Consider the following 14,488-nt stretch of genomic DNA (forward strand, 5'->3'; position numbering starts at 1 on the left):
TCTACAGACAATGACCTTTATTTGAAGAGAAACTCCTGGAATAAAAGGGTATGCATAGATCTATCATCAAGCAGTAGGGGCAGGGATTGACAATTCAAAAAAAAATATATCGTTTCCACTTTTCAAGTGTGGTAGAAGAATAATTATAGGAGGGGGGACACTTCCTGCAACAGAACGCATACAGGAATTTTCTCGAGAGTGGAAGATAATATTGATTTTTGTCAAGGGAACCAATAATAAGAATAAATTTGATAAAACAAAAATATGAGAAACTTTGAATAAAAAACACCCAGAAATTCAGAAGACTTTGGGGGACGGCAACAACCCTCCTGCATAGGTCATTTTTTTCACTACCCTAGACATCCTCTATGAGCATATGTACTTAGGCTTTGGAAACTTGATATAATGCAAAATTAAATAGAAATGAATTTAAAATAATTATTCAATTAAAAAAAAACACAGTTCAAGAACAGAAACGAAAAGACACATCCTACTTCTTCAAAATTTCAGTCAATATGTTTTCTGAATAAGTATCATCTAGATTTGCATTGAATGCTTCAGGATAACAGGAATGTTTTTGTCCATTGACTGCAGTTTGCCTTCTTACTGAGCCAAAAGAATTGATATTCACTGCTTCAACAAAAAAATGATGAAGAAGTTCCTTTTTATTGTCGAACGATGAAAAAAACAGAAATCTTGCAATATGCTGTTGCAAATTATCCGGATTTATTCCCTGTCTTATGGTATCCTTGAAAGAACACAATAGTTTTTGGACATTATTTGTGTGGATGTGACTATTGATAGAATTTCCTGAATTTTTTGAGTGATCAACAGCAAAATGTTTACACTTCATTGATGACAAGTTAAGGTTATTTCCTGAATTACTATAAATAACAGATCCTGGTTTGACATTCTTTTGCATAACTTTTAGTAACATCTCTGTATCTCTATACTGGCCTTCATTCAATGCGACCATAAATTTTCTTTTGTTTGTACGTTCAATGCCAGCAAAAAGCCACCGGCGGCTTCGAATACGAATATTTTCATTCCTTCGATGAACCACATATGTGACATCTACTTCAACTTCTTCACCGTTACCTCCAATTGGTTCTTGTTTAGCAAGCCACGACTCAGCAATTTCATATACAAGAACTCCGCAATTAATTAGAGTCTGACTTGAAAGATTCAAGTAATCCTTGATCAGAGCTTGGTCCCACTTTTGGTTTATAACCTGATTACAAAATAGTATGGATTTCCAAGGCTGAATCTTAGAACGCTCCAAAAAAGTTCCTTTTCTATCACTTTTCGTAAAATTACAATATTTTTTTGTTTTTTTGTTTTTTTTATGTTTGAGTTGAACCCAATGCCACTGAGGACAACGCCATTGATTTTGAGCTTTGTAAAAATAGCATGATGTATTGCAGCGAGGACAAATTACACTTTTTGGAAAAATTCCATGATGACGAAAAAATTCAAGAGCTGCCTCATCGTTATCATAAAACTTTTTGATTGCTTGAAAATAATCTATTTCACACAATTTACAAATATCCATTGCATCAGTTTCATAATTACTTTGAACTTCCATTGGGATAGGTTAGTAAGTTAATTGAAACTTTAGGAACTCTCTCCTGATATAAACAATTACTTCATAAGCCGTTCTTCCATGAAAGTTCTGTTTGAAAAAAATACCTAAAAAAAAAAAAAATATGTTTATCTTTCACTTTAGTAAGCAGCAGATGTGGTGACAGTAAAACTAAAGCCGAAAGTCAATAAAACCCAGACGCATTAAAACACCTCCCCCAATGTCTTTAGGGGAAATAATTGATTTGAGATGAACTTTCTCTGATATCTGAAAGAAATCAGTGAGCAAAGTTTTAAGAAAACCTAAACATAAACTGAAAGAGTATCTGAAAGTTTTGTTCACCTGGCACTTTTAATCACATTTGTTGCATGAGTCACTTATGCTTCAGTTGCATAGTTAGCAGTCATTTTTCTCCAGTTTTTTTTTTCTATCCACGCCTATAAGTTGAAATTTCACTTTTTTTTCTCTTAATTTATTCGTAACTATTACTCCTTTGTTTATTCTTTTTCCTAAATTCGATTTGAGTCTTCACATGAGTCTTCACTTGGAATCATGTTTACGTTGTCTCTGGTGAGGTGAGGCGAGACTTTTAAGGGGCTGGCAAATTATTATTCCACTTTTAGTCATGCTGGCCCAAGTGATATCGGTGTTTTATTAAACAAACTTGGTCCTCTAGAAAGAAAGCAACTAAATATTGAAGGCTTATTAAATCATAGAACTGGGAGCAATGACAAAGAGATAAATGTGACTTGATATTTTCATTCAAATATTAATATGTAACAGATTTTGATTTTGCCAAGGGTCAAAATCAAAATATTTTTGGAATCGAAAAGAGCTCATGAGTTGCTGTTTACTGAAACTGAAGCCTCAGAAAAAACGTTGGTTATTCAGAATGTTTACTGCTCTCCAAGCGGTTCTATCCTAGATTTCTTAAATAGTCTTCATGAAACAATGGAGCTGGTTAAAAACCAGCTGCTGATAGGGGTGTCATGGGTGATTTTAATTTAAATCTTTATGGTTTTTCTGTGTCAATAGACTTTCTTGCTGTACTGCTTTCCTATGGCATTTTGCCAACAACGTTAAAACCTACTAGAGTAACTGAGATAACAGCTATTCTATTCAATAATATTTTCTCTTCTTTACAAGTTGTTCACAGCTGTGTTTTCGTAAACAACATTTCAGATTTTCTAATCAGACTTTCCGCTTTTTTGAAGATAGTCTTCCCTGAACCAGCATCAAGTTAAATTACATTACAAACGAGTATTTCTTATCCCTTCTCCAAAAAGAATCTGCAACATTTAAAACTATTATTGTGCTAAGATCTTTATCTTTCGACAAAGAATGCATAAAAGTGAAAACTTAGGGTTAAGGTCTTATTTCTTATGCTGTTCTTTTGCAAACGTCTTTCCTCAGTCTCCTCTGATCAGCAGTCTATAAACAATGATGAGTATCAAAGTTCTATGGGGCAGAAAAGTGGCGGTCTTTGCGCTTTTCTTCTAAGATCAGTGAGCAGTAAGATCTTGGAATAACGATGAATTAAAGAACGGTTATCTGGGCAGAAAGATGTAAGATCTCAGTGCTAGAGAATGGGCTTCATTTGTGACTAAACAAAGGTAGAATGAGACCGACTCTGAATCAGATTTTTATACACATTTTCTCTTGTTTTATGAATAAGTGAAAATACAATCCTCCAAACTTGCAATCCTTCATTTTTACAGACTCAGCAAAAAAAGAAAAATCGGAATGTTCAAACTCTTGGATGACTCTCGGTTAAATCAAGAGCTGGAAGAGAAAGAAGTACCCTTGGAAAAAGTGGAAAGCTTCTTCTCTAGTTCATCACATGAATATAAAAGTTACAGGAGCTTATTTAAATCAACTGTTTGCTGAATAAAGTCTAATCTTTACTTTAGAAAGTTTTCTGGACGTGGAAAAGACGTTGGAAAGACCTGGAAACATTTTTAAGTCAGCTTTGGGACCTATCCATTTTAGGATCCATATTTGGATCCATTACTATCCATTTATGGATCCCTATTTATATTCATTTTGGGACCTATCCTCCCATATCCATTTTACCTGAAAGTTTATTGCTCAAATACCAATTGGTATCCAGTAAAAACGTTGATAAAAGTCAGCTAGTGTCTTATTTCTCTACTATAAAGGAAACCACTGCAGCGGTATTTCTCCACACCATCTGATCCAGATGAAAAATCTTTTTTATCCCTGGCTGGCCTAAAATCAATGCCATTGAAGCCCAAACTAAGCCCAGTTGATATTCCTGATAAAAATTATTAAGTTCATTTTACAAGCAATGCTTTATTCCTTGACTGAGCTTGATTCCGCTTGTTTTAACCTTGGTATTTTCTTAGACTCACTTAAAGATATAAGAATAATAGCTCCTTTTAGAGGCAGCTCAAGCTGCAATTCTTCAAATTACACAAAAATTTGTATATCAGTTGAATTTCACCAATCAGAATTCCAGTTAACGTTTTTGCTGGGTATTTGATAGAAAATACACATACTTTTATCTTTCGCTTCATTCCTTTGACCTTACATGCTGGTTCATCCCAGCAGCTCTTTTTTTTAGAAATAAAGAAGGGATTTGACTCCTAAAAAAATAATCTTATGATGTAATCTTAGGAATTTCAAATGAAGTACAACATTCTTGAAGTTCAGAGAACATATATACAAGATCCAGATGTCATTCTGGAAAGAAAAAAAGGGTTTCTTTAATCAATTTTGGACAAAATTGACTTGGTTTGGAAGCAACTATAAGTTCAAAAACTAATGATACTGGAAGGAAATTTTGGAATGATAATGGAAGGGTGCGAAGGAACGATGACTGGAAGGAAATTTTGCTACCAAGTTTTTGAACCCTTACTTTCCCCTATGTTTTAAGTTCCACGTGACACCATACAAGGTTCAGGAAGGTGAAACGAAAATCCAGAAGATATTCAATAACCTTCAATCGATGTGTTGGAGTTGGGTAGCCAGACTTTCTTTTAACTCCATCTCTAGTTACTGATGAACAATAAAGTGAAAATACTAAGTCTCAGCTTTACACAAAACTACAAAAGAACATAAAAATTAACACAACTATCAAACACTTACACTACATTCTATATAGCAAAACGAAGGAATGCCTGCTGTTTCCTTCTGATGCTATTAATAAGACCAAAAAAGTTGGTTTAAAATCAATCAATGAAAACCAGTAGAAATGTACTCTAAAGACTGACAGGAAGCAAAACAGAGTTTAACCCTCCACTTGTTATTTTGTTTATTTGGTAAAAATTAATATAAGATGATGAAAACAATTGGACTTAAATTTAGGCTTTGAAATACGAAAAAGCAAGGTAAGATACAGGGATAAGAACCATGGTATTTCTCATAACCCTAAACCAATTCCAAACAAGCAAAATAACAAAGTTTTACACATGGCCTAAGGCTATATCTGGCTTTATCAGAAGGGGCTAGCCAAATATACTTTGAAATGGTATTTAGAATTACTATGGCAATGATCCAATACACTCTTTAGAAAAACCATAAAAAGATCTGAGAACTACTTTAAAACAATCATAAATAAGTCTAATTGCTAACTTATATTCTACAAGGACATAGACACACATTAAAACCAACCCAAATAGGGCTTTAACCCCAATGGCATGAAGAAAGGCAATTTTCCTTATTTATTTGTTGCCAATGCTATTTTCTCTATGCTAAAAAATCAGGAATAACTGCTGCGTCTTAGTGATTTTGCACTTTTTTTTCCGTTTTTTTTCTAGTTAAACAACGATTTTTAAAAATCATGCATGAAAAGAAAAGACGAACTGAAACTAAAATAAACCAAATATATTCAAAATTGCTATTTCCCAAGTAGGGATAGCTCTGTACCATGGTTTGTTGATTAGATACCAAGGGGCTCTACCCTTGGGGTTCCTGACGCCAGTACACTCGTTTTGTAGTGCATTTTTGGAATTTGGCTTGCTTTGACTGGTATTGTGCCTGATACAAGTTTTCCCAGACTCCTGCATATTGCATCTACCAAATTGCTTGAGAGTACTTATCAACCCCCTTATTACCCTGCTTTGAGTATTAGTACTGTGCCTGCTTTGGATTTATTTTGCTTGCTTAATTTATTATTGACTGAGGGTTTCCCCTCTGTTTGTAACTTATTTGTTTTACTTATTTGACATTTGACTTCCTTTTGTGATTTGGTTTTGTTGTTTTACATGTTTATTTTTAACCCATTGTGTTTTTTTTTGTGATGACTGACAGGACAGTTAGTAGTCCTGTCACCCCTGGCCCAAATAACTCTAGTGTTAGGATTTTGGCTTTAGGCGCTGAAGGTCCAAATGAATCCAGTAGGTTGTTGACATTAGGTAGCAGAACAGTTATCACAAGAAAACATTTTGATCACCTCCAAAATCATGAGTGCAAGGGCCGTTATGGTTCAATGCTAGAAAGACTTGGACCAGATGGCTCCATTATCATAATAGCTGCAAACCAATCAGTAGCTACTGGTATACTTTCTATTAATGAATGTCCCCAATCAAAAACAATAAAGCAAGATCAGGTTCTCAAGTGCCCTAACTGCAGTGGTAACCATGCTGCTAATGCCAGGGAGAGCCCAGTATCCATGGAGAAGAAAGCAATTGTAACTTATTCTTTCACCAATAATGTCGCCATGAGGACTGCTGCTGAGGCCTTGAAAAAGGGACTTCCAACACAAATAAAACATGTCCCTATGGCCCATAAAGACTCCTTCCCTCATTTGACACCTAACCTCCATCCAATTGAGGACCTAAACAAGAAGTATATGACCATGTTTGAAGGTGTGGCTATACAGATCTCTGATCTAACCCAGTTAATAACATCACTTTGCAAGCTGGTCTCAAAGATACCCCCAGCAGGTCTTGAAAATGCAGCCCTCAGCCTGACCAACATTGCTGAAAACCTAAACAGAATTGAATCATGCCCTAAAACACATAATGACCCTTCACAAACCAGCAGCCCTGGCAAAGTTGAAAGAAAACGTCAAGGAAAGGACGCTATACCTAGCCCAGAAAGTAATAGTAATAAACTACAGAGACCTGGGTTAGCCCCCTCATACACCAAATGTCTAGCTCCCTTTCAGTGTTCCAATTAAATATCCAGGGATTCAACCAAGCCAAAAAAAAAAAAAAAAAAATCAACACTATTCCAGTGGAAAATGGCCCCATCCCCTAACTGCAAGACCTGTGGAGTGTATGAAGACATACACCACATAATCTTTATCTGTAGAAAATATGGAAAAGAGAGGGAAGTACTAAGAATTTGCTTTGAGAAGGCATTTAATGCATTCTGATCTGGGGTGCCACTTGTCTCCTCCTTAGGCTAGACGACTAAGAACAAACCTTTAGGTAGATTTTTTAAGACTACTGGTTTGGTTCATTCCCTATAAGTTTTTTTCCCCATCTATTTAATAGTTGATTTTAGAGTTATCCTATTTATAATTTTAGATACATTTTATCTGGTTTAATTTTTAAATTTGGTTGTATACAACTGGTTATAATGTATAAAATTGTTTTATTTATTATAACTGTGTTGTATATGTGTTTTAATTGCTGTTTGACGATGCATAGTTGGAGTATTTTGATTCCTGTTTATTAACGCAGGCAGTTGCTGCAGGTGAATAGCCCCCCTCCATTAGCAAGTTAAGTGATACTGTTCTGGTCCACTAAATATTGACTGAAGTGACACCCAAGCAAGCCAGTGACTACAGAAGGCACAGAACAACTGAGTGATACAAACGCATATGACCTATTGGTTGAACACGTCAAACCCCAGACAACAACAACAACAACAAATAAACAACTCTTGTGTTTCAGGAGATTTGTTTAAAGATTTTGGACAAATGAGGTGTATTAAGGAGGATACCTTTATCTTGATGACAAACATCTCCCCCTCTCATATACACAGTAATTTCTATTTGTTTTAAGTTCTGATGTTGCTTCTTACTTTCAGTTGAAAAAACTTTTTTTTACTTGATTTTTGATTGTTTCTTAAATAATGCCAGAAAATCTGGCTCCAGCTCCACAGAAAAATCTCCTTCTCATGGAAATATCCTTTAGACAATTCAATCCCAGTGAAAATTTACCCAGGACAACTATCCTCAACATCTCCATGCATAAAATTGAGTTGGCAAAGATAAAGTAAGACATAAAAATGATTTCAAATAGAAATTCTGAGTCTCCCATGATAAAATTTTCCCTGAAAAGTTCACTCCCCCCAAAACTTCTCTCCACATGGAAAATTCTACCTGTAGAAAATCATCCAAGCAGAAAATTTGCCACCCCCATCCCAAAAATGTATGCATACTTCCCAAAAACAAATACTATACATAAATAATGGGCAAAATTTAAAACTTAAAGACCTTTCTCCAGGGGCAGTGGGGGTCATGTTATCTACAAAGTATAATCATTGGGCTTTTCAACTATGCTGTACAAAATGGCTATCTCAAAATTTGAATTGCCAGTTTTGGGGAAAAGGGGCATATGAGGGGGTCTAGTTACCCTCCAATCTTTTTAGTAACTTAAAAGGGCACTAGAACTTTAATTTCTGTTTGAATGAGATCTCGTTCAACATTCTATGACTACTAGGTTGATATAATTATCCCTGGGAAAAAAGAAAATAAACAAAAAAAACACACATCTGTGATCATTATTCTGATAAAAAATTCGAATTTTTACAAATATGAGCTTGAAACCTCTACAGTAGGACCCTCTGGTATACTGAATCAGTTGGTGATTTTCAATAAGATTCTTTGAATTTAAAGGGTGTTTTCTCTCTTTTTCAAAAATCAGGCAATTTTCATCAGGCTTGTAGCCTTTGGTAGTTGTGACACAAAACTTAAAAAACTTTATGTTTGTAATAAGCATAATAGGCTGATTCTTTTGATATATCTATTGGTATCAAAACTATGTTTTTTAGAGTTTTGGTTACTATTGAGCTGCATCACTCCTTACTTAAAGTTTGTTATCACAAAACTATTTGATAATATAGTTTTTTATTAGTTTTAGCTTAGAAAATGATCCTCCAGGGGTGACACTTACATGAATGTAAAGAATATTTCATGATTTCAAAAAACAAATTCTGGTCATTTTGATGGAAGGGTGGGTCCCATTAGAACATGGGGCACAATCAGGCCCAATTGTTCCCCTAGCCCTTTATCCAGCTCTGGTTAATTGTTCCTGTGAAGGTCGTTTGTCAAACAAAAAAAATCATAAAGAAGAGAATACAGGCCGTTTGCTTTCATTGTTGCATTGTAATGGGTATAATGGGTATCTACAATCACAAACTTTTCCTTATTCTTGCTTTCCTTGTATTTCTATACAAGTTGTCTTAATTTTTAATGTTTATATGTCCATATGTCCCCAAGAGGTTGTATTTCTTCCAAAATACATTCATTAGTACAAATATGCATTGATTTATTTGTTTATGAACTTGTCCAATGTTGTATGGATATCTAAAAATTAGTTTCATTTAATTTACTTCTGTTTGTATGCTACTTCTTTTTTGTAGTAAAGTTAATATAAAAAGGTGGATAAGTCTTCTTAGTCACTTAGCAGGATTATACTAAGGAGCGCAAACACATAAATATGCAAACACAGGCACAACTCAACACACAAACACACCTCACATCAAATTACTAACTATATACCTTTTTTATGATGCAAGCTGTATAAGAATGCAATGAATGTTTGCAGGAATCTCTTTGAAAGCAGTATTGGGAGAAAGTAGTAAATCACAAAAATGTGAAAAACCAGGTTGGTTAAAATAAAAATATCAAGTAAAATTAGAAAATTCATTAGCACTATATTCCTAAGTGTTAAGAGTTCTTGGTAAAATTCTATTTTAGTGACTTCTTACTATCTTGGAAAGGGCTTTGGTTACGAAAATGAAACTTTCAGGGATGGGTCTAAAGGCTTAAGTATGTCCTGGGAAGGTATTTTAAAGTACCCACCTCCACTCCTTCTCCCCCTAGAGGGCCCTGAAATTTGCCTACATGACAGGTCTATACCCATTGAAATTTTGACAAAACAACATTTTACCTTTATTTTCAGTTACCAGTTGCTTTTTCTCTGCCTTTAGTTCTGAAAATGCAATTCCTATTATTTGAGTAGAATTCTGAGCCATATCAATGTTTTTTTTTTCAAAATTTAGGAAATGTATTTGCATATCTTTAAAACCTTATAAATTGGGATGGAGAAAAGTTGTGAAGTTGAAAACAATTTTGTTGTACTTCAGTTAAGCAGAAGATCTATTTAGCAAGGTTTCATTTTTATAACATGCATATTTTTAAAGGTCATCAAAGGTCATGGCCCTCTAGAGGGAGAGGGAATGGAGGTAAGTACTTCAAAATAACTTATTGGGACATACTTTAGCCTATAGACCTATTCATGAAAGTTTCATTTTCATAACCTAACCCCTTTCCAAGATAGCAAGAAGTCACTAAACTAGAATTTTACCTACCAGTTTCAGAAAAATAGACATAGATTTGACCCCATTTTTCTATTTTCAAATACCTTATATAAACCTATATAATTTAGCATCATGTAATTAATAGGTTGCTCAATCACTTCCATGTAAAAGCTTAAGAAGGCCTAGCCTTAGCAATTGCTATACAGTATGACCCTTGATACTTTAGGATTCAATTCTAAAAATCAAGACCCAAACAATCTAAAAGCAATATTTTGAAGGAAAACAACCATGGGCTACTGTGTTCAGTAAAATTCTAGTTAATTGACTTCTTGCTATCTCAGAAAGGGTTTAGGTTAGGAAAATGAAACTGTTAGGGATGGGTCCACTGGCTAAAGTATGTCCCAGGAAGATATTTTAAAGTACCCATCTCCACTTCTTCTCCCTCTACAGAGCCCTGAAATGTGCCTACATGACAGGTCTATACCTATTGAAATTTTGACAAAACAACATTTTACCTTAGTTTTTAGTTACTAGTTGCTTTTTCTCTGCCTTTAGTTCTGAAAATGCAATTCCTGTTATTCGAGTAGGATTTTAAGCCATATCAATGTTTTTTTCAAAATTTAGGAAATGTATTTGCATATCTTTAAAACCTTATAAAATGAAATTGAGCAAAGTTAAGAAGCTGAAAACAATTTTGTTGTGCTTCAATTAAGCAGGAGATCTATTTTGCAAGGTTTCACTTTTATAGCACACATATTTTTAAAGGTCATCAAAGGTCAGGGCCCTCTAGAGGGAGAAGTGGAGATAGTTGCTTCAAAAATACCTTCCGGGACATAGGCCTACATTAGTCTGTAGATTCATCCCTGAAAGTTTCATTTTCCTAACCTAAACCCTTTCTGATATAGAAAGAAGTCAATTGAATAGAATTTTACCATGGGTTTGACTTCCCCTCTATGATAAGCACCTTGGGAAACAAGTTACTGAATCATATTACTTTCTCACTTAGACGGGCTAAACAAATTTGTCTACTTCTTGAAACTTTGAACTTTTTCGACTTTTAATGACATCTATATTTAAGAAAGGCAGATGCTACACATAAAAAGTAAAGGTAAGGCACCAAAAAATTGATCAAGGTATATCTTATGTCTCGTATTTTACAGATTTTTTTTCTTTCTACAAAATAGATTATAAAGCGAAAATATTACATAACTGGCAATTATGAAATAATCCATCATTATGTAACAAGCGAAACATAAAGACAATGCATTGAAGTTTAAAATCTACAAGATAAAGAAAAACGTTATTAAATTTTGTAATTTTAATTTTAATTAGGTTGATCTGTCACATAAGGTATGTCATACCTATTACCCTACTCTTTCCTCATGATTTAAACCTATTTTAACTGGATTAATATTCCAGAACTACTACATGAGTGACGTTTTGCTATTTTAGAAATGAGTTGAAATACGGAGAAGTTGCCCGAGACTCCAAGTGGGTGGGCCTATTAGGCTTAAGTACCGTGTTTGCCTCCAAGACCTAGGTGATTTTATAGTTATAAGTTAGTGCTAAAACCGCTGAGGTCACCTTCCTCAGACTCTAGGCTACTGGGCCTCTATAAAAAAAACACTATTATTTGATTTAAGAGATTCATAGTTACTCCCGCTGTTTGTCCGCACTGATTAAACCAACAGTATGCAAAACATAAGAAGCCCCGTACAAATCTGAGTCCAAGGGACTCAAATGCAAGGATTTGATATGAAAAAAAAACACAAAAAATCCTTGGCAAGGATTTTTTTGGATTTGAAGGCTTTACATGACAAACACCAGGTCGACTATAATTAAAAAATAAACAAACTTTATAGGTTTATTTCTCGGTAACATCTATATTGAACTGGGGCAGAGGGTAAACATATAAGGCAAAAATAAGGCACCAAAAAAATTGTTCAAGGTATATCAGATGTCTTTTCTATAAAACTACACAATGAAAACGAAAATGTTATACCATTGACGATTGTGAAACAATCCATAATTATGAACAAGCAAAACATTAAGACAAGGTATTGAAGTTTAAATCTACAAGATAAAAAAAAACTTACTAAATTTTGTCATTTTAATTTTAGTTGGGCTGAATTGCTACACAAGGAGTGTTATACTTATTACCCTTATGTCTCCTCATGACATAAAGTTATTCTAATAGGAATAGCGCTCCAGGCCTACTATATTAGTGACGTTTTGCTATTTTAGAAACTCATCGAGTTAAAGAGAACAAAACTATTAACATTAAATTAAGAGCATAAATTATACAAATGATGACGAAGACCACACCGCCTTTCTATCATCAAAGGCAGGGCATTAGTGCCCTTTTTAAGCAAGAGCGATCAGAGAATAGCCATCCCTCTCCCACACCCATCGATTCCCCAAACACATCCAATCAAAGTTTTGAGCTAGCCATTTGTTCAGCATCATTGAAAGCTTTAGTAACAATGATTCTATGGAACCCCCCCCCTACAGACTTTGGAACAATGACTGAGCCATTGTCCATCTCTTGTCTCCAACAGATATAGTCTTGTTGAGGGGAGTGTTGAAATAAATCCAAAACACGTTATGTGTATATGGGTTATTGAAAAGGCGTCACTCAGGAATGACTTAGTGTATTAAGTTGAAACTTTCAGGAAATGATAAGGGGGGGGGGTGACAAAATGACCAAAAAACAATATTTACACGTTACTACTTCTATAACTACCACTACTATTTCTGTCGTGACTATTACCAAGTGTGAGGGTATTAAAGTGAAAGTTTGAGGAAAGTTAAACTAAATGTGAACACACCATGTGGATACTAATTGCCAAAGGGTTTATGAGGAATATCTTTAGAACGGCTCACCGTATCTAGCTTAAGCTTCCAGGGCATCTTGAGAGGGATGTTGAACTTATCAACAGGCTATATGTGCATATTACTATTGCTATTAATATTGCTACTACTACTACTACTACTACTACCAATACAACACTATTACTACAGCTTCTACTATAGTTCCTATATTTTCTATAATATCAACTACATTTGCTACTACTCCAACAACTTCCATTACATGCCTTCATATTTAAACATTCCCAAAAACGAAGGTCGTGGCTTCTTAAAAATTCTGAGTGATTTTATCTGAAACAAGATGCAATAAGCCTTAACTGTAAAAAAGCTCCTAATCTGTAGTTTAACTTTTATAATTCTGACTAATGTAGATACAAAAAAAATATGTAATTTCACCGAACATATATTTCACAAATAATTTTAATTTTATGCAACAAATTAACAACACATTTTTTTCATATGACCTACCCCTGTGTATAATAAACTTATTTACCGACCTTTTCTTAGGTAGCACAATCACACTGCATCTTATTTTCAGAAGCACTTCGAGTTCAATTGCATAGTGCTCTTATTTCCTTTCTTCTAGAATTTTGGTTTTCGGACATAGTTTTATATAAATCCGCAATCAACAGGCATCAATAATGAAAACTATCATTATTTGAACTATGTCACCTATATTGTTGGTTTTGAAATGAATATTACTATTGAAAGCTACTAATGAAAGCTGCTATTCTTTGAACTGAATTCCCTTTATTGCCAAATGCACTTTCAATCAAACGTATTGAGAATCAAACGTATTGAGTTACCTTTTCTGCAGCTCCTATACCACCGACTTCTAGTAGCTGGTTTTCTCCCTCAATTTTCCTTTCAGCAGCTTCAAGTGCATTTGCTTCAACAGGAGTTATTCGATTTGAGTCTACTTCTGACTTCACTTCACTGCACCAAATCTGAAATCAAAAGGGTAAATGAAGTTGTCAACAAGCACTTAAAACTGTGAGTAAAGAGCATGTACCATTAATAACGAGAATTTGCATACTTTCAGAAGACTTCAGAAGCAAAATTTACGGAGAAACTAAAAAGATTAAATTCTCTCCTACCTCAAGTTTTAAAAAAATGCAATATGCTCGGCACCAAGTAATAGCGCTTAATTAATGGACGTTTGGTAAAAGGCAAGATTCATCAGAACATTTTTGAAGAAAAAGAAGCCTGACAAGCACAGGCCCCAACCTAAAAACAAAAAAGTTATATAGCTTTGGAAGGGATTCATATAACCTTAGGATGGGGAGAGGGAAGAATTTAACTCCTGTGACACCTTCATTCTAAGGAACATTTTGCATTAAGCTTATGGTGCCGGAGCTGTCGGGTGGTGGTTCCCTTTTATTGCAGCATAAGCATTGCTTAGCTCGGTTACAGCTTGGGGTGCTTGGTTAGTTGTCTTTTTCTTTTTGTTTTCTGCGAAGAGTGATCGGTAGCAAAGTATCTTGAGGGGCCTCACTCGAAAAGGAATGAGGATATTTGATGTCTTCTCAAAGAGCCGAAAGTGATCAAACGATAAATAGACCCATCACGCGTTGTTTTCGC

The 14,488-nt window shown here is 34.6% G+C and overlaps 1 protein-coding gene across 4 annotated transcripts; it reads right to left on the reverse strand.

Moving 5' to 3' along the window:
• Positions 1–379: 379 nt before the first annotated feature.
• On the reverse strand, positions 380–11,089 carry LOC136037127 (uncharacterized). Of its 4 annotated transcripts, none has more exons than XM_065719635.1 (2): positions 11,034–11,089; positions 380–1,689 (listed from the first exon to the last, which is right to left on the reverse strand). In XM_065719635.1, exon 2 carries the CDS (start codon positions 1,583–1,585, stop codon positions 491–493), a length of 1,095 nt encoding a protein of 364 aa, XP_065575707.1. In that variant the 5' UTR covers positions 1,586–1,689; positions 11,034–11,089; the 3' UTR covers positions 380–490. The 4 variants fall into 4 exon arrangements, with proteins under 4 accessions (XP_065575707.1, XP_065575690.1, XP_065575699.1 ...); XM_065719618.1 differs by having other exon boundaries at positions 11,004–11,050; XM_065719627.1 differs by having other exon boundaries at positions 10,972–11,045.
• Positions 11,090–14,488: the final 3,399 nt, after the last annotated feature.

Source organism: Artemia franciscana, chromosome 2 (genome assembly GCF_032884065.1).
Source record: "Artemia franciscana chromosome 2, ASM3288406v1, whole genome shotgun sequence".
In the NCBI taxonomy this organism is placed as follows: Eukaryota; Metazoa; Arthropoda; class Branchiopoda; order Anostraca; family Artemiidae; genus Artemia; species Artemia franciscana.

Bases quoted from the DNA above. Each gene is read 5' to 3' on its own strand.
- LOC136037127 (XM_065719635.1), bottom strand. From the start codon at position 1,585: ATGGAAGTTCAAAGTAATTATGAAACTGATGCAATGGATATTTGTAAA.